This window comes from Papilio xuthus, unplaced genomic scaffold, assembly GCF_000836235.2.
Source record: "Papilio xuthus unplaced genomic scaffold, Pxut_1.1 DF827714.1, whole genome shotgun sequence".
NCBI lineage: Eukaryota > Metazoa > Arthropoda > Insecta > Lepidoptera > Papilionidae > Papilio > Papilio xuthus.
In genome coordinates this window covers 1,234,293-1,256,292 of record NW_013530935.1, presented here as the reverse complement: position 1 = coordinate 1,256,292, position 22,000 = coordinate 1,234,293, and the positions used below count along the sequence as shown (strand labels likewise).

General features: G+C 35.4%; 1 protein-coding gene across 1 annotated transcript in view; it reads left to right on the top strand.

Moving 5' to 3' along the window:
* The window catches only part of LOC106116584 (nephrin), an 89,897-nt gene extending 68,453 nt beyond the window's left edge, over positions 1 to 21,444 (top strand). Inside the window, exons 3-17 of the mRNA XM_013310463.1 lie at positions 1,805 to 2,013; positions 2,423 to 2,533; positions 10,296 to 10,502; positions 12,426 to 12,571; positions 12,912 to 13,059; positions 13,812 to 13,942; positions 15,008 to 15,167; positions 15,437 to 15,598; positions 15,961 to 16,095; positions 17,172 to 17,345; positions 17,622 to 17,771; positions 17,885 to 17,990; positions 18,258 to 18,400; positions 20,203 to 20,339; positions 20,999 to 21,444. Coding sequence (XP_013165917.1) covers positions 1,805 to 2,013; positions 2,423 to 2,533; positions 10,296 to 10,502; positions 12,426 to 12,571; positions 12,912 to 13,059; positions 13,812 to 13,942; positions 15,008 to 15,167; positions 15,437 to 15,598; positions 15,961 to 16,095; positions 17,172 to 17,345; positions 17,622 to 17,771; positions 17,885 to 17,990; positions 18,258 to 18,400; positions 20,203 to 20,339; positions 20,999 to 21,013 — 2,134 coding nt within the window. The 3' untranslated portion in view covers positions 21,014 to 21,444. The remainder of the gene's footprint in view (positions 1 to 1,804; positions 2,014 to 2,422; positions 2,534 to 10,295; positions 10,503 to 12,425; positions 12,572 to 12,911; positions 13,060 to 13,811; positions 13,943 to 15,007; positions 15,168 to 15,436; positions 15,599 to 15,960; positions 16,096 to 17,171; positions 17,346 to 17,621; positions 17,772 to 17,884; positions 17,991 to 18,257; positions 18,401 to 20,202; positions 20,340 to 20,998) is intronic.
* Positions 21,445 to 22,000: the final 556 nt, after the last annotated feature.

Sequence of the window (22,000 nt, the reverse complement as noted above, 5' to 3'; positions counted from 1 at the left end):
TACCAAATTTATCTCTAGCTTTTGTTGTGATGGCAAACTTACAATATAACAGTCTTCTGCGATGATGGCTGTTTATTTTTCCATTTTATATTCAAGTTTATAATAAAATATTTTATTATTATTATTATTATTATTAAAATATTTATGTGGTTTGACTAAACATGTATGGACTGTGTAGTCGCTCCGTTAGATCTGAGCGTAACGAACCGATCTCCTTGGCGGATTGAATTCTTCTAGCCAAATATGACGTCCAGTTAACTTGTTTTTCATACAAAAGTTACTGGCAGAATACATATTTTTCTTCTTTATTTAAAATCTGCTTTAATATATTAGTGATTAATTATTTAAATATATATTTGAATACTAGCTTTCACCCGCGACACCGTCCGCGAGGAATTATAAAAACATAATTAGTAGTCTATCTGTTCTTTAAGATGTTCTATATGTATGCAAAATTTAATCGCGATTCATATAGCCGTTCTGGAGATACCTTCAAACAAACATCCATCGAAACATTCGCATTTGTGATATTAATAAGATTACAATGACATACACAGAGTGATGGATAGATTATAAATTTCTATTGAAAAGTCTCGTCAGATTTACTTTCCTTTACAACCATGTAACTTACCTTAAAATAATCCTTCAATGAATAGATATGGATTTTTTTTATCTATAATTTTATAATAAAAAAAATATTTCACATAAAATAAATTATAAATGCTACATACATCGGTAGCTAATTAACATCATAAGCCTGTAAGTATTCGTTCACGTCGCACGCCTTTTGATGAATGTGACATGGATTTAGATAAAGCGTTTGAAAAAACGTTTCCCCTAAAGTAGGCGCTTTGTTACATCAACCGGAATCAGTTTGGACACTTTTGTGTTTATACATTTTGTAAAGTGTTTTATCTTTCGAAGTAAATTAGTTATTTTCTTTGAAACAGTATTTTAAAAGTTGAGAAAATGTGAAAATTGATGATTTTAATTGACGGATTAAAATGTCTTCAGCATGAAAGGAACCTTTCATAAATTACGTCACACGATTTTATGACCCCTACTGTAGCATTCGTTGCGTTATATTTGGCTCGTTCACGTACCGACACGTCTTGCCGGTCCAAAGGTCTGACGTCCCCTCTCTCCGGCATGTACTTATGGCGTGTACCCTCGAGACAAACATTATATTTATGCGAGCTCTACACCTTCCATGGAAAAAAGTATTTTTTTTAATAAACATAAAAAAAAAATTTCGACTTTATATAACAGTTGGATTCCATTGCCAAAACATGAAACTATACATTAATGGAATTTGGAGGACAAATTATTGTAATAATAAAGAACAATTAAAGAGTTAAATTGTTTTTTGTTTGTATCGCAAGTTATTACTACTTCTGACGGTAGAGAGATTACAAGGGATGTTGTGACGTCATGCGGAAATAGAAACGCTTGTGTACCGTGCTCGAGGGACGCCACCGGAACTGACCTACACGATGTTATGTCGCTACTACTGAGACAGCTTTGAATATACATATCTATATCGTATGCTTATGACGTCACTAGACTTCTAAAGAGATGAGAAATTTTGTTGTAATCATAAAGGATATCAAAGACGCAAACACATGTTTTATGCGTCTTTATGCACTCTTTGTAGCGTAAAAACAGTCCCTAATTTTAGATTTAGTATAGAATTAAATTTGACAACTGATTTCATTAATCGTGTAGTTTCTGGATTTTTTAATTCTTAATATAAAAGCAAAAAAGATGGCGCCACTGTCACAATAAAATGTTCTTATTTTCTCAGTTTCGACGTACGCGGGCGAAGTTTCAACAAAGCACTACACTGGTCGGATCCGGCTGCATTCGGGCGGCGCGCGTACTTCGTCACAATGTCACGACCGTCCTCACTCAATGTGGAGGCGGTCCAGCTTGATGATGAGGGCATCTACCGCTGCAGAGTCGATTTCAAGAACTCACCGACACGCAACTTTCAGATACGACTCAACGTTGTTGGTAAATTTTCTTCTTAAATTCTAAACACGAGTCATTTCTTTAAAATATAATAGTAAAATACTGATTTTGAAATCTAAATCTTCTGGCCTCTAATCTCCTAGTACTATAACATAACAATATCTCGGAAAAATCCACTAAAAAACTTTTTGACGAATTATATTATTGCAAAGAAAAGATGACCAAAAATCGCTACGGTCATTATGTCTTTAACTGAAAATCAGAATTTAGTACAAAATTATGCATTAGTATTTTTATAATATTAAAAATAATAGTGTATTTTTAATTTTAAAAATATTGTAATATTCAAATATTATTATATTTTAATATTATAATTATAGTATTAAAAATATTATTTTCAATATTATTATATAATTAGGAATCATTATCGTTTAATGTTTAATTTGTGTAGTCCCACCGCATCAGTTGCTGTTATATGACGAGAATGGTAGAGACTTGGCGGGAGTAGTTGGACCATTGGAGGAGGGCGGCAACTTCACGCTGCTCTGCGAGTTAAGAGGCGGTAAGATAAGACCCTTTCTAACAACGTTATGTTCTCGTGTTTTAGTTATACTAACTGTTGCCCGCTAATCTGTCCGTTTGGGACAAAAAATAGATAGTAGCCGATTCTTAGGCCTACTGAATATGCATATAAAAATTCATAAAAATCGGTCAAGCTGTTTCGGAGGAGTATGGTAACTAACATTGTGACACGAGAATTTTATATCTTATTAGTCTTACTTCTTCTTAATGTTATAAATGCGAAAGTTTAGATAAATGGATAGATGGATGTTTTTTGGAGGTATCTACGGAACGGCTTAACGGATTTCGATGAAATTTGGCACATATGTAGGACATAGTCCGGTAGAACCCATAAGCTACTTTTTATTTTTTTTAATACCGAGCAAACAGAGTCGCGGGCGACAGCTAGTATAAGATATGATAACTTATTTAATATATGGTTTGTACAAAAGACAATTATTTTAATTAATATCAGCGCCCTCTTTCGTAAGACATGACACTTTAAAAATTACCATTTGAATAATTTTTAATTATGATATTAAAAGATATAACATGTAGTATTAACAATATAATGTAACCACATCAAATATGATCAGTGTCCGGAAGGTTAACAAGCAACATTTTGATCCGCCCGGTGCCGGAACCTTGAGACCGTATAGTAACTGGGCTTTATAACCTCAAAAGCAACTTATACCTTAAAGGTTAAGGCAAAGTCGAATGCAATTTATTTCATAAATTATAATTAATTTGTTAACACTTATTGACATTTATTATAAGTTTATCTCTTTAAGACACATTAGAAATAATAAAAAAAAGAATACGGACCAAGCAAAGTTTTGCAAATGTGTTTTATAAGGGGTGTTCTAAATAAACTTTTACGTTATGTTATATAAAACTAAGCAGTGCGAGAATTTAAGTTAAATATTAAATACTTAAGAACATATTAATTCTTGATGTTAATGTTTACTTAAACAATGTGTTAATTTTAAACTAGATTACAATGTTGATTGTATTTTAGTAGCAAGCTAAGTTGATAGGAACATAAACATCAGAAGGAGACCATTGTCAAAATGTTCAAGTTGTTTAAATAACAAACATTTGAAATGTGTCTCGGAATGTTGTGTATTTTGGGTTCTCATCGCCTATAGTTTGGCTTTATTTTAGTTTGCGGGTGCGACGACGAATGTTAATGTTTCGGGACACCCTGTTTATGTTTGTTCGTAGTTGTAGACAATTGTTGTTTCATATTATATATTAAGACAATATAGTGGTTGTGTTTGACCATTGTAAATGACAAATAATAACATTGATTTAAATAGAAATAGAAGGGGATTAATTAATAATATATTTTAGTACTTTATTTTGCCAAATAAATTACACGAGTAATTATTTCAGCATTTTATCATTAAGCATAAAGCGTCTGTGGTTCAAGGGTTAAGCACTTGACTTACAATCTACAGGTCCTGGGTTCGAATCTCGCCTTGTACCAATGTGTACTTCTATTTAAGTTCTTACAGTGAAGAAAAACATCGTGATTCAACATGTACATATCTAAGAAATTCAAAGATATGTGTGAAGTCAACCAACCCGCACTTGGCCAGCGTGGTTGGCTGTGGCCTAGTCACCTCTTAGAGTAGGCTCCGAGACCCTCGGTAGGGACGTGTAGTGATCTGATGATGATGAAATATCCTTAAGCCACAATGCTTTTATTTTATGTATTTCGCGTAAATAAATTGCTCCGGTAATTTTTTTTTAAGTTCTTATACAAATATTTCGACAGTGACAAACCACGTTAAACATAATAAACTAAGGATATTATTATTGGTATTATACGTCACATGGATATTTATCTATCAAATGGAACACAAATTATAAACACAAAGGCCGGCCAACTTGACATGAACGAAACGTAAAGAGATTCAATTTATAAAATGACAGATTTCAAGAAAACATCAAAGGAATGAAACAACAGAGGCCGCATAGAAAGGAAGGGTGCTTTGTACTGCGGTGAAGGAAAGAAAATTGCTTTTCGTTATAATTTTCGATATTTTCTTATTTACCTATAATAACAGTCAATATGTTAGTCGCTATTTAATTTAAATATCTTCTTTAAATTATCATTATATAATAAGATGGAATAGTTTTTGTTTAAATATATGTGACTCGACGTCGACCGTGACTCCATCCGCGCGGAATTTAACAAAAACATTATTAGCGACCTACGTATTATACCAGACTATGTTATATATCTATGCCATTTCATCGAGATCCATTCAGCTGTTTTGAAGATATTTTGTAACATTCATCAATCTAAACATTCTAATTTATAATATAAGATGACAAACGAGAAAGCGACCATTTTGTTTTGTAGAAATAGCGAAGCGACCGCTGCCCATAGACATTTGCAATTGCGTATATGTTGCCTATCTTTAATAAAATAATTGAGGAAAAGATAATATAATTAAGTTACTTGAGTTACTTTGCCTAAAGTTCTGGTGATATCCCTCTTAGTCAGTTTGAAGAAAACAGAGAGAGGACTTTTTGTACACATGTGGTAACGCAAAATGGGTCTACTGAGATGAATAAAATGTTTTTGCTAGAAATATCATACTTTTTAACCATCCCAATATCATAACGATGTTATGGTAAATATAAAGCGTTAGGTACAAATTAAATACATATATCCACCATATATATGGCTTTCCTACTCGAAATAGCCGGAGTGGTGGGCAATCTCGGTCACCTTTCGTCCTTTAGATTGTGCCCTTTGTAAGTCCGTGAGAATGATTCGAGTTATTTTATATTTTTCCGAATGAAATGTTACTTGATGTCACGTATATTTCGTAATTTATTTTCACTGTATAGAATAAGTGAAAAATTGCGTGTAAACGCTATTTTTTAAGTCAAATATATTCAATTTAATCTAACTGAAACTCCTTACGTGCGGAATAAAGAAAACTTTCTAATCTATATGTTCTTCTAGGTTATGTTTTACTATGCCAAATTTCAGCGAGAACCATGCATCCGTACTAGAGATACCGTTTAACAAAGATTCATCCATCTATCCAAACATTCTCCCTTGACAATATTAGTAAGACACGATAAATGGACTTAATTTCTTGGGCTTGTATGTCTGGGCCGCGAACGAGAACGAAAGCGTGCCCGTGGTCCCGTCCGTTGCGTTGGAGGAACAGAAAAAAAATAGGCTTGTATGTCTCTGAGTAACAAGTTAAAGTAATATTTGTCGTTAATTGACGTATAAAGAATATATTGTTGATATCAAATTACAGTCCAGTATTGAGTAAAGGAAAACATCGTGTTGTAACTCTACACTAGCGACGTCTTATGTTAGTCTTCATAAAACAACCTTACATCGCTGAATAAAGTTATCATCTTTTGGTTAGTTGGTGTCTTATTTTATATTGTGACGTTGAGTTTGTTTTGAATGTTTACCACATTTATTGTTTTTGAATCCTTACCCAGCTCGGAATACGAACACGCCTCTAACGCATATGCCTTCAACGCAATTTTGTATATTTCGGTCACACAATACTCAAAGGAGATGAAAGCCTATAGAAGCTCATAGTGGTTGGGAACACTGATGGCAGGAGGTCGCGCGACAACTCACCGACCAGATGGAGCGACCAAGTAAAGGATCAGTCGTTTGATTTATACCCAGTCGAGAGAGACATACTGGGCCGTAGTTGGTAGACGCGAATCGTGTACTTATGATCTAACCCTGATGCTGACCACGATCCTCAGCTACGAGGGACCGATTCTAGAAAGAGTTTTTGATATAAGCTACAGTAAAAAGTTGTCTGCGCGTCTGTCCCGCGACTATTCGTTTCCGCCGTTTGTTATAAATTTATTTTCATTACATACGACAACAATGGACGTCCAGAGCGCGTTCATTTTTATTTTACGTTGAACAAAAGTTACGAGTCCGTAATTTACTTTAGCGAGTGCAATAATAGTGGTACATTTATATGTCCTGTGTGTTTGTGATAGTTCACGGAACTCTATTAGCTTTGATCATCTCAAATTAAGATATAAAACTACAAAAAACAAAAAAAAAATAGTGTTGTGATAGTTATTACATAAAAAGAAATTTTATTTTAGGATAAGGCGTTATTTTACGTTCTAATATCTAAGGTGCGACATTTTATGTCTAAGAAATGTCAATCGGTTTCTATTTTTTTTTATATCATAAGGTGGCAAACGAGCGAGCGGCCATCTGAAATCGCTGAAATAGCGAAGTGACCGTTGCCCATAGACATACGCAACGCATATGCGTTGCCTATGTTTAATCGACGGACGAGAGGATGCACAGAAAGAAAATATTTTCGGAAAGTCCACTTCCACTTCACTTTCATTATAAGAAAAAGGGTGGGAAGGGAAAGAGGACTAATTTTTGCCCCCGGGACGCACACTCATCGGACGAAACGCGGAATTGCTTCCACTTCACGCCTGCTTCTGTGTGGTCGTGGTATTTCACCGGGCGAGCCGGGCCGATTCGTGCGAGATGTTAAAGCGGGCTCTAACACTGTCTATGGATGGAATCGGTCCAATAGAAAAAGTAACATGGCATTGTGAAATAAAATTTAATCCATATAAATCATTAACATCTTGTTATTTCAAAGCTATTTATGTAATAAAATTTGTCAGTGGTAAAATTGAAAGACAATTTAAACGCAAGCATTTCACCTGTATCCGTAATAACCACGACATCAAAAAAATATAAGGACAAAGGTAAAATGTTAAGTTGACAGAAACAGGAATAAGAAGATCCAATTTATCAAATGACACGCCGCGCGCCGGCGGCAACATCAAAGGGCCGAGACACCGACGTAAACAAGTCGGAGGGGACTTGACTTGAGCCGTCCGAGCCGACCCACTGAAAGACGAAAATATTTCCGGTTCAAATCATACATTTCGAGGTTTACACGTTGTAGAAACGTGTCACTTTTATAAAGTAGGGCTTTCACGGTTCAATGTACATCTTAGTATCTTTGTTATCAAAAAAAAAACAATTTTAATACAAAATTTTCCGTAGTGTAAACCCAGGGTTATATTTTTTTTAATAAAATTAATTAGATTTATTTATTCCATATGTGTGAAACTTAAGAACGTGCGGATTAAAGCAATATTTACGAGGTCCCATAAAGTATTCACCTGCTATGTGCCGATATGCAAATCAATTTGGATCGTGGTAAAAGCGAGTTATTAAGGAATATATTAACTACTAGATGTTGCCTGCGACTCTGTCCGCGCGGAATAAAAAAAAATCTTTTTCTCTTAGACTATGTTCCAATTCTTGTAGTTGTTCTGGAGATGTCTTGTTGTAAACATACATCCATCCATGTAATTATTCTCATTTATAGTATTAGTAAGATAAAATGTACAGATAATAGAAAATAATGCTTTAGTAAATCAGACAATTATTCCATTTCTTGTTTATAACGAAATGATAAGATATCCTTATATTACTGTGTGAACAAACTCAGCGACGACAGAAGGTATATCCAGAACACCTGCATGGAATTTGAAATAGCTGAAATTTGGCATAGATGTAGAACATGTCCAGAACGAACACATTTGCTATTAATTAAGTTTTTATGTAGAAGTAAGTATATGCAAGAATCAAAAAAGGTTTTATACACTGACAATTTTGATTACCGGTATTACTTATTGGCCTACAAGTGAAACATTATGAAGATTCTTCACTTCAATCGGAAGTATCGTATTCTTTGACAGAAAGGTTTTCGTTACCATAATTCTACGCTTCAATACATTCCCATTCATCCATTGCCCTCGAGTTTTTTCCATGGTGTGTATATTGATTTGCTTTCAAGTCGATCTGGAAGTAGGTCGTGCGGCAAAGGTTAGGTGAAGTTATATTTGATTTGATGAATTACTTAGTAATTTCTTCGTACTATGTATAGACTTGCAGAATGTTTTCGTATTAACTTTTGTATTACAAATTATTTTCTATCGATTGTGCTAACTTTGTAACTTTTTGCTTTAACAGTGGTAGAACCCGCTTTAACATCTTCGCACGAATTGGCACGGGTCGCCCGGCGAAATACCACGACCACACAGAAGACAGGCGTCAAGTGGAAGCAATTCCGCGTTTCATCTGATGAGTGTGCGTCCCGGAGGCCTAATTTAGTCCTCTTTCCCTTTCCATCTTATTTCTTATAAGGAAAGGATGGGAAATAGAAGTAGATTTTCCGGATGAGAGGATGCATGGAAAGGGAAAATATTTTCTTTCTGTGCATCCTCTCTTCCGTCGACTAAAGGTAGGCAACTCATATGCGATTGCGTATATCTATGTGCAACGGTCACTTCGCTATTTCAGCGATTTCAGGTGGCCGCTCGCTCGTTTGCCATCTTATGATATTAAAAAAACTATCAGGTTCATTTTGGTAACTACGTAGTCAATGAATTTTGAAATGATGTTTGTAACGAACTAATGTAATACATACAAAAGACGGAATTTCTAATTTCCGATATATTTTTACCTATTAATGGTTCCAAATAATATTTTACACGTCAAAATTGTATTGGTAGTGTTGCTTTCAGTCGGCCATTCTACAATGGATCCAATCTTAGTGGCAATAAGCGACCTGGTTCGAACCGTATGAGGTCTACTGTACTATATAAATGATCTTTCTATTCCAGACGAACGAACGTATTTTTCAAAGCAACAATACATCGGTAGTACAACAGAAACAGCCACGGATCTGACTTAGTGAATACTTTTGGATTCAATTTTCTTACTGTAGAAAATTTGTTATATTTTGTTTCTTATTTACAGATTAGTTTAGTTCTTAATTATGTATTTATTTTGATATTTATTTATAAAGTGTCGGTGGCTCGGGGGTTAAGCACTTGACATGCAATCTGCAGGTCCTAGGTTCCAATCCCGCCATTTTCGAATGTGTTTCAATTTACATATGTACATTTGTTTGATGTTCCTACGATGAAAGAAAACATCGTGATGCAATCTGCATATATCTAAGAAGAAATTCAAAGATATGTGTGAAGTCTACGAACCTGCACTGGGCCAGTTGATTGACTATGTCCTAATCACACCTAACTAAGGGCAGGTTAGGTGCTAGGTGCTCGAACCCTCTTTGGGAACGTACGAGCTTTGATATTTTATATGTGCCTTTTATCCTTTTAATAATATCACAAGATTCTTCTAAAAATGATTCATCATCATCTGCAGAAAAGTTAAAAGTATTTGCAAGTCTTACTGATAAGTTTTGTACCGTATTATATCGAGCTTCTGTATTTTGTAGGCTGATCGAGGAAATCTAGAAAACTTTGTGACAGTTGGTATATCTTAAGCTAAGTTTGGAGCTCAACGCCACGGAACGACGGTATTGGATTTGGCAAGATTGGCTTCCAATCGCCTGGCTTGTTATATAAACTTTTTAAACTCTTTTGAGCCTTATCTGATAGGTTTTTGTAATTTTGTTTTGAATTTGTTTTGTTCTTCTCCAATTATAATATGTTACATTTTTTACATCACAGATATGATATGATAGAATAAATTATATGTAACATTACCTTTTTAATAGCAATCAGAAAGAAACAAGAAGAATTAGATGCATTTTAACATTGTCAAGATTTTGGAACCATGAAAAATCTATGACGGCTGGCTTCCTCAGGCGCAATATTAGAAATACCACTGACCATCAGCCCTTACAATTAACCTTACATAGTAACATAGTAAATTTAGAATTTTTGTTACCCAGGTCGTCCACAACCAACGCTTACGTGGCTGATCAACAATAGAACAATTGAAGATCATACCATACTGAAGAATGATGGGAAGGTGATTGTAAGTAAGATCTCCATCGGCGGAGCAGAAAGAAGCTGGTTGAACACAACAGTACGATGCCAAGCCACCAACACGGCGCTACTCAGTCCACATGAGAGGACAGCAAGAGTTGAAATGAACCGTAAGTAGAACGGATCTCCTAAAAGTGTCTGGGTTTTAATTTTCGTGATTTGTAAATATTATATTACTTGTAATAAGTGATCGTGTTACAATATCTCTATGTACTGTAGTAATTAATTGTTTTTAGGGTTCCGTACCTCATAGGAAAAAAACGGAACCCTTATAGGATCACTTTGTTGTCTGTCCGTCCGTCTGTCAAGACCCTTTTTCACAAAAACGCGTGAAGGTATCAAACTGGAATTTATTAAAGTTTAATAGGACCTCGTTACACCAATTTTATCATTAGAAATTTAAAAACTATTATATATGTAGTATTAAGTTTACATCATATTTAATTTATTAAGAAACTGATAGAGTTTACATTAAAAGCACTATTAAATCTTTCGCTTCAGTTGCAATTAAAGCTAAACATTCGAGTTTCAAATATAATGAGGGAGGCTATTGGAACGTATCGGGGATGCTTCAGCAAAGGCAATTACCAGAATTAAGTTGCGCCAAAACCGAGCACACAAATCGTGAGATACGAATTTGTCTTGGCACGTTGCTACGCTCCTGATTAATGCAGCGGGGATTTGCAGTTGAGACGATTTGACTGCTTTACGGCTTGTTCGATACATTTCTAGATATTTTGATGCTGCAATTAAAGTCTGTTTTACTGATTATTTGTTTACTATTTGTAACTAACCTTTTCTTTTAATCCAATCGACAGAAATTGCAGGTGATGTTAAATTTTCGGGTAACTGGTCTGCTATTCTGATGAAAGATTTAAAAACTATCAAAATACTTTGTACTTAAACTAATAATCTATTGTTTCATGAGGGAAGTAAGTCCTTGGCTACTTAAATACAGTTTCACTAGTTGTGGAGTCAAGGCAACATTGAATATTCTTAACTTAGCGTCTAATAATAAAGATCTTCAGTTTTATAAAGTAATGCGATAACAATTTATAACTGTAGTTCCTAATTCAAATCGATATTTTTTGCAATCTTGCTAATGCTTATGATTTCAATATTTTAACAGTAGTAGAGCCCGCTTTAACATCTTCGCACGAATCGGCCTGGCTCGCCCGGTGAAATACCACCACCACACTGAAGACAGGCGTGGAGTGGAATCAACTCCGCGTTTCGTCTGATGAGTGTGCGTCCCGGAGGCCTAATTTAGTCCTCTTTCCATTCACACCCTCTTTCTCATAAGGAAAGGATGGGAAGTGGAAGTGGACTTTCCGGATGAGAGGATGTATAGAAGGGGAAATTTTCTTTCTTTGCATCCTCTCCTCCGTCGGTTAAAGGTAGGCAAAGGATATTGCGTATGTCTATGGGCAACGGTAACGTTTTCGTGGGTTCAACGATTTCAAGTGGCCGCTCGCTCGTTGCCACCTTATGATGAAAAAAAATATTTAACTGTAGTTCCTAATTCAAATCGATAATTTTAGTATAATTTCAGTTTCAAATTGCTTATGATTTCAATATTGTTAGAAGAAAATGAATCGATACATTACATCTTGCATCTCAGTAAAGTGCAGTTAAATTTGTTTACCTCGTCGTTAGGTAAATAAGTTCTGCTTAATTATTTACGTAATACGAGGTATCCAAATATCAGTACATGTACTAAACTGCAACGCGTTTAATGGTATAAGCTCCCAAGTAGTTAGTGTCTCGAATGGATTTATGTGCATTCGTGTAGGAGATTTCCTGTGCACCAACTCATTTGCAAATTTACTACTCGCTTAACTTAGTTTAAACAGATTACCGTTTTCAATTTTGGATAATTATTGGTTTATTTATATCCTTGCAACTTAGTCCTACGGCTATGATTTCTTTGGGCAGCGGTAAAATTGTTTTTTTAGCTCTGGCAATTTGCTCGATTTTTGTAAAAAGATTAAAAAAGCATAAATAAATTAATTTTAAAAAATGTGTTGCTCTAGTTCGTCCGACATCTGTGTACATAGTGGAGAAGCCATTGCAAGTCTCCGCAGACACAGAGGTGACCCTCGTTTGCATTTCACATGGCAGCCGTCCGCCCGCACAGATCACGTGGTTCAGAGAGAACAGGAAATATACCAGAGGAAAGGTACGATAATACACAAGGTATACCAAAATTTAGTTTTTTTTAATGCCTGCATGTCCTAGCACAATAGACGAAAAAGGTTTATAGCTGTTAATTAAAATTTTTAGAAGTCCGAATAATTGTCTGTGTGTCTGACATAAATACGTATTTTAATTTAAACGAACTAAAAGCCTTATCAAATCTAATTCTTATAATTATTAATATTAAGAAAGTAATTACTTAAATAATAAATATGGTGTTATAAAGAAGCATCTTAATTTCCATTTAAATTTTAAATTACCAGTAAATAGAACATTTTCATTTTTAAATTTCAATGTAATGTTATTATTGTATTTGGTGCCAGACTACGGAGTTTTCGAACGAGACGTCAACAATAAGCAGGCTGACGATGCTCCCTCAGCCGGAAGACGACGCGACGGTAATAAGGTGTCGGGCAGACAACCCAATTCTTAGAGTGGCTTTAGAAGATTCTTTCAGAATGACCGTAGTCTGTAAGTATTTGTAATGATGCTCATTTATTTTGTAAATCGTGCTTTCATTTTATTATTTCTAATTCAAAGATTGTTGGATAATTGGGAAATTCCTTTAGTATCTTTCTAAGTAATTGGAGGTAATAAAAATTTCAGTGAAACGGATTTATATCAATTAACTTAAAAAGCTTAAGGTATCAAATACTTTTAAGAAATTTAACAGTGGTAGAACCCGCTTTAACATCTTCGCACGAATTGGCCCGGCTCGTCCGGTGAAATACCACGACCACACAGAAGACAGACGTGAAGTGGAAGCAATTGCGCGTTTCGTCTGATAAGTGTGCGTCCCGGAGGCCTAATTTAGTCCTCTTTCCCTCCCACCCTTTTTCTTATAAGGAAAGGATGGGAAGTGGAAGTGGAGTTTTCGGGTGAGAGGATGCATGGAAAGGGAAAATATTTTCTCTCTGTGCATCCTCTCCTCCGTCGATTAAAGGTATGCAACGCATATGCAATTGCGTATGTCTATGGGCAACGGTTACTTCGCTATTTCAGCGATTTCAGGTGGCCGCTCGCTCGTTTGCCACCTTATGATAAAAAAATGAAATTAGTGAGAAAATATGCTACTAATTCAATATTTTATAATAAGTTTTTGACTCCCATACGTCTTGTGGTCCTAATAAATATGATCACACTTATCCATTTAGCGCAATGCTACCTTTTCCTACATAGGCGATATTTTATGACATAAATAACATGACAAGTTTATATAACAGACAGACCAGTACTCACCATGTCACTGGGCAGTACACTCAATCCCAATGACATAAAGGAGGGCGACGACGTGTACTTTGAGTGTAACATCAGAGCCAACCCTAAAGAGCATCGCATTTCCTGGTACCATAACGTGAGTGAGTTAACACAAGTTTATTTGAAAATAATATTAACACGGTCTTACATCCGCATACTTACCATCAGCTCAGTATACGTTCCCACTGTGTGGCTCGGAGCCTATCGTAAGATAGGGGTGACCACGCCATAGTTAACCACGCTGGCCAAGTGCGGGTTGGTTGACTTAACACATATCTTTGAATTTTTTCTTCACGATGTTTTCCTTCACTGTAAGAACACAGTAATTACATGACTAATAACAATTTTAGACCAGCGTACTATAAGTTAATTTAAATTATTTGGTATTCATAGAAGATTTGCAGAGTGGCAACAATTTGTATAAGGATAGACATACATTAAATTGCTAGATCCTGTATAGAATTGTCACACACTGGTGCAAGAGTTTTGTAATTTATTGATTTTTGAACAATAATTCACACTTAATAAGTCCCATGAAGAAAGACTATGAGATATGAAAGAAATTTAAGTATTCCTTAACAATATATCATAATAATGTTTTGTTAACACAAAATTCAAATGGGAAAGTAAAATTTCAAATTTAACAGAAATAAATGGCTTATTTCCGCCGTGAAATTTCCCGCTAAACCTCCGATCCACCAAATAGCGTTGTGGTTTAAAACAAGGAACATAAAATATAATCACGTACAAAATACTGCGTCCGTTGCCGCCGGTGCGCAAATTGGCCAATATTTCTCAAGCATCCGAGAAGTAAACCTTTGTGTGCGCACCTGAGCTGAAAATCAATACACTATTGTAACTTTTGGATGTTAAACATTCGGACCAAATAATGTGGAATATAGTAAAAAGCAATTGGGAAGAGGGGACGTCCAAAAGGGGAAATATTAAGCATCTTCCTGTAGACTCTAGTCTGTCAATTTAAGACAGGCTACACAACGAAACTCTGTCAACTTGTCGATGTGTTTGAGGGGTATGGGTCTCTTTGTGATTTTAGCAAAAACAAGTAGCCATTTCATACTATAGAAAATAATATTGCACCATTTTTTGCAAATCACAAATGAGAATCATAAAAATTACATCTGAACATCAGTACTGTTTCTAGGACCAACAAGTGACACAGAATATGTCATCTGGAGTCTTCATCAGCACCAAGTCGTTAGTGTTGCAGCGGGTGATGCGACGCGACGCCGGCCTCTACACGTGCCGAGCTGCCAACCAAATAGGCGAGGCCAGCAGTCAGGCGGTATATCTAAGAGTACAATGTATGTAATCTTTTTCCAGTTTGCGTAAAATATTAAACTGAATTAATGGGAACTTAAAATATGCTGCAAAGTATATGAATTATAGGGACTTACGCTTTTAAATATTATTCAGCTTTTTAATTCGATATATTAAGCTAAAAAGTTTCCTTCTCAATCCTTCTCTCTTCTTTCTCATCTTCGTCAGTTTTCATTCTTTTCTCGAAAATGACTGTTAATAGAATCTGGTTTTCTTACAGCTTTGATTAACTTCATATACTTATATTCTGTAGATGCACCAGTCTGCGAGCAGCCTTCCCCACTACTGATCGGCGCGAGATTCGACGAGTCTCTACGCGTGCGCTGCACAGTAAGCGCTGATCCCGCTGACGTCAGCTTCTATTGGCAGTTCAACAACAGTGGAGAGAGCTTCCAAGTCTCACCTGCTAGATATGGTAACATATTCAATGAAGAAATCAACTTTCATAATATTATAGATGTCAATTCTATCAAGAGAAAATGTTGAAGAGCGAATAACATGAATGACCACACTTAATAGTCTAGCTGAAGTTGATTCTTAAGCAAAATCGATATTTCGCTGTAGTATTATCAATGACATATTTTAAGCAAGTTCTAGATTAATTTACTTTTATAATCGTGATTTAAAAAAACTACTAAATATTAGATAGAATTTACAACTTAATAGCCACATGTCGCTGTCGCTGTCGCGTCGTGTAGCTGTGGAATATCTTGTAAAAAAATATTCTACAACCTTTAACCTTGGACAATTTACTGATGAATATATTTCTCGAACAAGTATCAACGGGAGGCACAGCTAGCGAGCTGAGGTACCGCGCGGCGAGCGAACGCGACTACGGTGCATTGCTTTGCCGCGCCACCAACGCCGTCGGCAGACAGAAGAAACCCTGCGTCTTTCAAATTGTACCAGCAGGTAACTTATTGTAACGTAGTTGGATATTTCATTATTTGTATTGATTGAAATTATAGATTTTTAAATAAGAGTATATTAACTTTAAACGTGATGTCATAATTTTTTTTTTCATTTATTCAAACCACAAAAACTCTGAAGGTTGGTGTGAAATAAAGCAAAATTTTAAAATGAGTTTCCACTATCCTAACAATTCTGATGAAACTTTCCTTGTTAATTTTTTAAGAGCTTTATAGGAAAAATTCGAAATTTCTGGCACTGATAAAAATTTTCGTAGTACACTTTGCATTTGGGAATTGATTCCGAGAAATATTCATTACATTGTTATATTTTATGTTTTTCTGTATGATTTAGATTAATTGCTTCAATGACATGTAGAGAAAACTTGAAATAAATAAGTAGTTTAATGTAAAACTCTTTTACGAGTACACAAATATACGTCTTCACTCCTGAACTAAGGTTGAGCCTTTAGTTCCCAAAGAAAAATTAAACAGCTAATTCAAATTTAAAATGATTAAAAAATAGACCAACATTTTTAAAACAAATGCTGGGGCTGGTAAAACAATTGTAAAATAATGCCTTGTCGAATTCCCATAAAGCAAAAGAAACATCATAGTAAGCAATCCGTTAGAAGTGATAAACAAAATGATTAATTCCGGGAGCTTCATTAAAATGTGCCGGTATATCAAATTTCGCGGTCCACGGCTGAATTTCGTCGAATACGGTTTAAAATACGAGCGAAGTTTGCAACTCGGAGCAATCACGAACGCGTCCAATATGGAATGGGTAACGAGAAAACTTAGTACGTTCAACTTTCTACTTATCCATTTGGTTTCCTAACATGCGCCGAAGTCCCATTCAAGGAATATTTAAAATGTGCTAAATTTTATAACAGTATTTGAGTGTTATTGTTAACACTTTTAAAATATCAATACTGCAACAAAAAATTAAAGAAAGATAATATTAAAAAGGTAAATAGACTTATGGCCCGTAAGATCTTATTCTTAACATAAACTCCCAACATCAAACCTTATTATTAGCTGATTTCCTATGTAAAAAACCTTGAACAATTTCTATAGCTCGTCCATCACCACCGAAGAATTGTACGGCAAAGAGGATAATGAAAAATGGTGAGGTTTACCTAGCGATACAATGTACAGCCGGGTACGACGGTGGCTTGTCACAGCATTTCACTTTAGAAGCTTTAGGAGATGCTGGAAGAGTCCTCGTTAATGCAACAGCCGAAAGAAATGGCAAGTATTTCTTACAATTATTACAATGCTAGTAAATTATTTGGCAGATGAAATGTGAAAATTATAAGTATGGATAATCAAAACAGTATCTTAGGAGATTGATCAGAGCAGTCTTCTGTCCGAATCAACCTTTACGTAGAGATTTTTTGGATCTTTTGGGACAATTACTGGTCAATATTTGGAAAACCATTTATGAACTTTATAACATATATAATTTATTAACACAATATTAAGTGTAATATGATTCGTTCGGTTAAGATCTATTTAATTTTTTAGATATGGTGGTATGGCTGAACATTAGTTTACTTGAGCTTGATTCTTTAAATGAAGACGAGACGCTGGCAATTTTTGCTCGAAATAACAAAGGTGCATCAGATCCTGTAATTCTTAGAGACAAGGTTTACAGAGATGCTGCGAAACAAACAGGTATGTTTCCCTCTTACGATTCTTCTACGAATTTCTAAGACTAGTTGTAACAATGCTTAGACAAATTGTTTTATTTAATTGTAACTGATTTTTGTATTTTTAACCTTCTTTAGAGAACACATCACGATCAGACTCAAAATTCCCGGCCGCTGCGGCATTCGCAGGTTTGGCCGCTTGTTTAACTGCGATTGCCGCCATCGTTGTCCTGGTATTGAAAAAGTAATTTATTCTTTATTTATTATTAATATATCAGATTTGATATCATTACATTTTTATTTAGTATCCAAACTCATAGCATTTTTCCGTTTGATCGATTGAACATCTTATTTTTGGAGATATTCTAACGATTTTTTTCTATAATCTATCTGTCTTCTACAGTATATCTTACAGTTATTTTAGAATTGCTACTAGCATTCATCGTCTTCACCATTGTCATGTCATCATGTCTATAGTACATGTATTTTTTTTTTATTCTTTTGTACTCAGGCGCAGTGATAATGCGTCAACGAGCAAGAGGCCATCGCAAAGCGTGGTGCAAGTCGACGCCAACGGCAGACGATATCTCATCGCGTATCCCGCGCCCGCTGACAAGATGGAGACCAAACCAGACATACTTAATCCTAAATCTGGTAAAGCATATTCCTACAGCCTCTATCGAAGGACTTATTTCTTGTGATATATTATGAAAATGATGATTTTTCTTGTTAAATTGTTGTTTGTCGCTTTTGAATATATTGTTCAAACGAGTTTAACAGAAATTTCATCCTTTTCGTTACTTTAGCATCTCGTTTAAAAGGTGTGACAAAAATTGAAATCTATTTCATTATTTAGTTCTTATCTAAAAATATTATACTACAGACATTTTCTTGCTACAGATAATATAATTTAAATAATGTCAAATCCTAAATCAAATAGATTTCATAAATTGTAAAATTAGGTCAGACGTTAATACATTATGCATCACTGAAGAACTTTCACTTTGAAAACTTATAATGAATAATTTAATTCAATTATACGAATTCATTTTAACTTATAAATACACTTTACGTCAGTTTTGAGCTAAAGTTGAATCTTTTATTTTTACTAAAGTAAATGCCTTTGAAACTAAATTAATTTCTCAATGTAAGACTAAGCATATTTTAAAATTTGTATAGCAACAGCGTCGGTGGCTCAGGTGTCAAGCACTTAACTTGCAATCTGCATGCCCTGGGCCGAATCCTGCCATGTACCAATGTGTTTTTCGATTTCTGATTTGCATATGTACATTTATCCGACGTTCTTATGATGAAGGAAAACATGATGATGCAATCTGCACATATCTGAGAAGAAATTCAAAGATATGTTTGAAGTCAACCAACCCGCACTTGGCCAGCGTGGTTGACTATGGCCTAATCACCCCTAACTTAGGGTAGGATCCGTGCCCCTTGGTGGGGACGTAAAAAATCCATATGTATATTTCAGTTCCAAAATATTTAGGTCACCAAACACAAGTATTATGAAATCGTCATCGAAAAATCACGAAATTTGTTATTATTAAAATTTGCAACTCCAAAAATTAATACAGTGAAAATTAATGATATTCCACATGGTCGCTTGGGATTCAGTTCAGGTCCGTCACACACAATTTCTAAAGCGACAATGCTACTTTTCATTGGGGCTTGTTTTTGACACGATTGCGTTCGGATCAGGATTGTCGTCCGTAGACAGATATCGATTTTGCATCTATCATTCATCACACATATATCAATACCATACTTTATCGCGTTGAAAAATTTCGTTGGTGATATCGGATACACCTTTGTGATTATATCGATTTGCTTTGCAATTTTTATAGCATCTGCGCAGCGTGTAGTGTGTGACTGCCTTTACTTACCTTAATTAGTCACACTGTTTACGGCCGTGATTCATAACAGTAATTCGGCGAGTTAGGAAATTTATTAACACCTTGCCCTACTGGGCAAGGTCAACCCCTACTAATTCACTTCTCGCGTGCTCTGCGTCGGCATATAAATTTCAGGTACCAGATTTAAGCCGATCAGCTGTTTAAATTTGACATTTTGTGGTCACTGTAATTATAGGATCTAAGCAGTATTTATAATGTGATTTAACTTTGACCCCAATGACTTAAGGAAACTTTGCTTTAATATTTTAGCATTTGGACTCATTTTAAACAAACAACTCTTTGTCTATTCTTGGACTTATTCCTCATCGTGTCAAGCATTAGAAATTATAGTTTTAGAATTAAAGTAACACGACATGATGAAAATTACTGCATTTGTAAGGCTCGAGACAATCTGTCCAATGCTTGAATAAAGAAGATTTTTCATGACATTGAAAGGGTTTAATAATGGTCAATAATGTATCTACTTACAATCAAGAAATTAGTCTCTTTGATTACCTAAGATTAATTTATGCCTCAACGTACCAACAGACAGCGATCCTCCACGCGTAGTGCTGGAGTCCAGTGACAGCAAGAACTACACTATACGCGACATTCACAAGGACGGACATACTTCCGCCCCTGCACTCCAAGCGTCCTACGCCCCTCCCCCGCCCCAAGATGATATCGTAAGTTACAACACGAAGCATATTCATTGTATATCTTCCTATAATCCGTAAATTCGCAGCCGCTCTAGTGGAAATGAACTTTTTTAAAAGAAACTGTAGTCGCGCATCTAGTCACTTAGTCAGTGGAATTAGGGTCTAACTATGTGACATCAGTTCTTTAAAAACTTATACAATAATAGTAAATGTCTCTAAAGACTGTAGTTTAATGTTGATAAATTGTAACAAAATTAAATGTGAATTGTTGCCAATTTTGCAAAAGTTCATACAATTTTTCAGATATTAATAGCCCACTACACAGTCGTACCTGGAGCGAGTGTCCTAGGGACTGCGATATATACACGTTACTCTTTGCCGAATTTCTCGCTTATGCAGGTTGACCCTCGGGACTGTGTGCGAAGAGTATTCACATGTGCCCACACCCCGGTAAACAGTGAGTCGAGGGAACCAGAGGGGGTTTAGTGGGTAGCCTCCTTGTCCCTTTAGGAATGTGGAGAAAGTCCCACATAACCGGAGTAACTTTCCCTGAGGCACCCGGTAAAAAAAAAAGGTTGACCTTCGGAACAAGACAATGTCTCTCGCTTATTCAAGTTCTGTGGAAGCAAAGTTATTTATTTTATTTATTTTTTACCTGTTATTAATACCTACTTTTTTATCCCCAGATGCCGCAGAGATAGCAAGAAGAATGGAACACTAGCGTCCTGTAAATACATCATCCAAAGACTATCATTGTAAATTCCAAATATTGCCAATGAATTGTATTTAGTTAATAGATCAATTCTTCCATATCATTTTTTAAAAAAATGTCCTATTTTATAGTGAGTATTTAAATAAGGTTTCTATTAATTCCACACGACTAGAGATTTGTCTCCTAACATTTAAAAAACAATGCTGTTTAGATTCTAGGCCATTCCATTAGGAATTTAAATATACATACAGAACAATATACATAAAAACAAACTAACAAACGCACGAAAACTTTACTCCTATTGTCATTCGACTCATTTCTTTCGCCCCTTTTTAGAGATTTTTGTCTCCTAACACTAAAAAAAACAACGTAGGCATTAGGCTATTCTAAAGAAATTTACATATACATACAAATAAACTAACATACCCTAATATCACCTCATCGTCAGCTCACTATACTTCCCCACCGAGGGGCTCGGAGCCTACCCTAAATGAAGGGTGACTAGGCCATAGTCAACCATGCTGGCCCAATACGGGTTGGTTACACGAATATATTACCGTCTTATCATCATCACCTCTATATACGTACCCACTGAGGGGCTCGGAGCCTACCCTAAGTTAAGTGTGATTAGGCCATAGTCAACCACGCTGGCCCAGTGCGGGTTGGTCGACTTAACATATATCTTTGAATTCCTTCTCAGATATGTGCAGGTTGCATCACGATGTTTTCCTTCACCGTATCAACGTCGGATAAATGTACATATGTAAATCGGAAATCGAAAAACACATTGGTACATGGCGGAATTTGAAACCGGGACCTGCAGATTGCATGTCAAGTGCTTGACCCCTGAGCCACCGACGCATTACCGTCTTATCAATCAGGTAAAAATATTTTTTGTATAAGTTTATGATAGTTTATTTTTTTAATTAGTATCAAATAGAAACCTTCTTTAAATTTATCTCGCTTTATGAAGATT